The following is a 2,382-nucleotide window of genomic DNA, read 5'->3' on the forward strand; positions in this document are numbered from 1 at the left end:
CCCCCCCCCCATTGGTTCACTCCTGCTGACTTTAGAACCCCCACCCTGCAGGCTGTCCTGGAATCTCCTCGGGGACGAGGCGGCTGCTGAACTGGCCCAGGTCCTGCCGCGAATGGGCCGGCTGAAGAGAATAGAGTATGCTGGGCACACCCTGGGAAGCCAGAGAGTGTGGGAGGGCTGGTGGTGGGTGGACACATCCTAGGGAAAGCCCTGCAGGAAGACCTGAGTTTGCACTCTGGCCAGCTCCAAGCCCCTGCCAAGCTTAGGTCTCCCTGGGGTCTAGCCTCAAGTCATCCTGCTGCAGCTTCCACCAGTCCACTGTTGTCTGGTGGTCCTCTGAGAAGGTAGTAGGCAAGCCTGTGTCCCTTCAACTTGGCCTGGGGAAAGGACCTCATGCTAATCTCTCTCTACTCTGTCTCCACTGTGTCCTGGGAAGCTTGGAGAAGAATCGGATCACAGCCTGCGGAGCCTGGCTCCTGGCTGAAGGACTGGCCCAGGGTCCTGGCATCCAAGTCATCCGGTAACAGGGGCTTGCAGGGGCTGGGCAGTGGGTGGGTGGCCACATAACCCCCACAATCTAAGAAGACTACACATAGGAACAGGTAATAGGGATTATCAAAGGAGAAAGTAGACTCACTCCAACAAGAATTTGGCAGCAAGTAGACCTGGATCAAAACCCAGATCTGCCATTTGCCAGCTGTGCAACTTTGCATCCTGAACCTCTATAAAATGGGAATGATCATAGTATCTGTCTCAAGGGTCTACCCTTTGAGAATGCAGAAAGCACTGAGCCCAATACCTGGCACATGGTAGGGAGCTATACAGGTGTATTGGTTGTGCACTACACAAAGACATACTATCTAAGGAGGCACCATCCACATCGTAGAGATGAGAGCTTTCTAGTGGATGGTTACTCGATCAAAACTAGTCTACAAGACAACTTTTGAACAGATGCACATGAAGTGTCATAAAGTGGGGGAATTTTTTTCTTATTTGCATAAATGTGTCCTGTGAGCTTCATTTGGGTTGGGGTGATTAACTTTTGGAGGAAAGACTGAGTAGGAGAAGCCAGGATATGAATGGGGGGGTACCGTCTCGCTAGGACAGCCATATTGGTCTGATACCTGTCTCTGCCAGTAATTCTGGCATGGCTCCCCTGCCAGGCCTCAGTCTCCCCATCAGTAATGGGGAGGAGTGAGCGGCTCCCAGCGCTGAGTGTCTGTCTCTGTTCCCACAGCCTCTGGAATAACCTCATCGCCCCTGATGTGGCCCAGCGTCTGCAGAGCAAGGAGCCCAGGCTGGACTTTGCCTTCTTCAAAGACCATCCCCAGGCCCCTCGGAGCACTTGACAGCCCCCTCAAAGCCCTTGGGATTCGGTCAAGTGATGCCCATTCCCACTCACCAGGGAGGTGGGCCCAGGAGGACCCTCAACTGGGTGTCCTGCATCTGCCCCAAGAGAGTGGGGCCTGTTTGTCCTGTTGCAGCCCTCAGAATGCATTTGTGGGGGAGCAGGAACCTTGTATGGTTAAAAGACTGTCCTAAATCGTATAGTTATGGGCTACCAGTTGGGAACAGGTGGCATGATGAGAGTACCATATGTAATGTGGAGTGACATCTGAAGGTCACATGTGGCAGAGTATGACTCGACATGTGGCAATACATGGGACATGCATTGTGGCACATAGCATACAATATGTGGGGCATATACAGTCAATGGCACAGGTCCCAGCACCATACATGGGAGGACACATGATTGGTGGTGTGTACATAAGGAACCTTGGTGGCACAGTGGTTAAGCACTCAGCTGTTAACCAAAAAGTCAGCTATTCATGGGAGAAAACTGTGGCAGTCTGCTTCTGTAAATACTACAGCCTAGGAAACTCTATGGGGCATTGCTACTCGGTCACATAGGGCCATGAGGAGTTGTAACTGGCCCGGTAGCACACACCACCACAACATGGCAAATAACCATGTCATGTGACACATGGCTGGCCTTCAAGCTGGTCCAAGGTCTAATTTATTACTTATTTTAGAAACAAAGTATGTATTTATAGATTGCATTTCCAGAGCAGTTAAATCATGGAAAGTCTTCCTCCAAGAACTGGGAGGGGACGGTCCAAGCACTGACCGGAGGCCGGAAACTCAGCCCTGAGGCTTCAGCATTTCCCACCTGTAAAGTGGATGTCGCCCTGTTCAGCCTGACCTTGGGAATGGACAGGCATGTCTGTCCTATGAAACCCAGGTCAAGGGAGCAAGACAGTCAGACACAGCCACTAGATCTGGCCACTATATCAGCAGGATCTGGGAGGAGGCCAGTGTTCTTTATCACTTCCAAGAGGGACCAAGGATGGCCCCACTACACTCTCAAGCCAGGTCTGGCTA

The 2,382-nt window shown here is 51.9% G+C and overlaps 1 protein-coding gene across 1 annotated transcript in view; it reads left to right on the forward strand.

Annotated features, from left to right (window-relative positions):
* Positions 1-1,349, forward strand: part of NLRC5 (NLR family, CARD domain containing 5) — a 73,867-nt gene extending 72,518 nt beyond the window's left edge. The window contains exons 45-47 of the mRNA XM_006863619.1: positions 52-135; positions 437-520; positions 1,238-1,349. Coding sequence (XP_006863681.1) covers positions 52-135; positions 437-520; positions 1,238-1,349 — 280 coding nt within the window. The remainder of the gene's footprint in view (positions 1-51; positions 136-436; positions 521-1,237) is intronic.
* Positions 1,350-2,382: the final 1,033 nt, after the last annotated feature.

Source organism: Chrysochloris asiatica, unplaced genomic scaffold (assembly GCF_000296735.1).
Source record: "Chrysochloris asiatica unplaced genomic scaffold, ChrAsi1.0 scaffold00055, whole genome shotgun sequence".
In the NCBI taxonomy this organism is placed as follows: Eukaryota; Metazoa; Chordata; class Mammalia; order Afrosoricida; family Chrysochloridae; genus Chrysochloris; species Chrysochloris asiatica.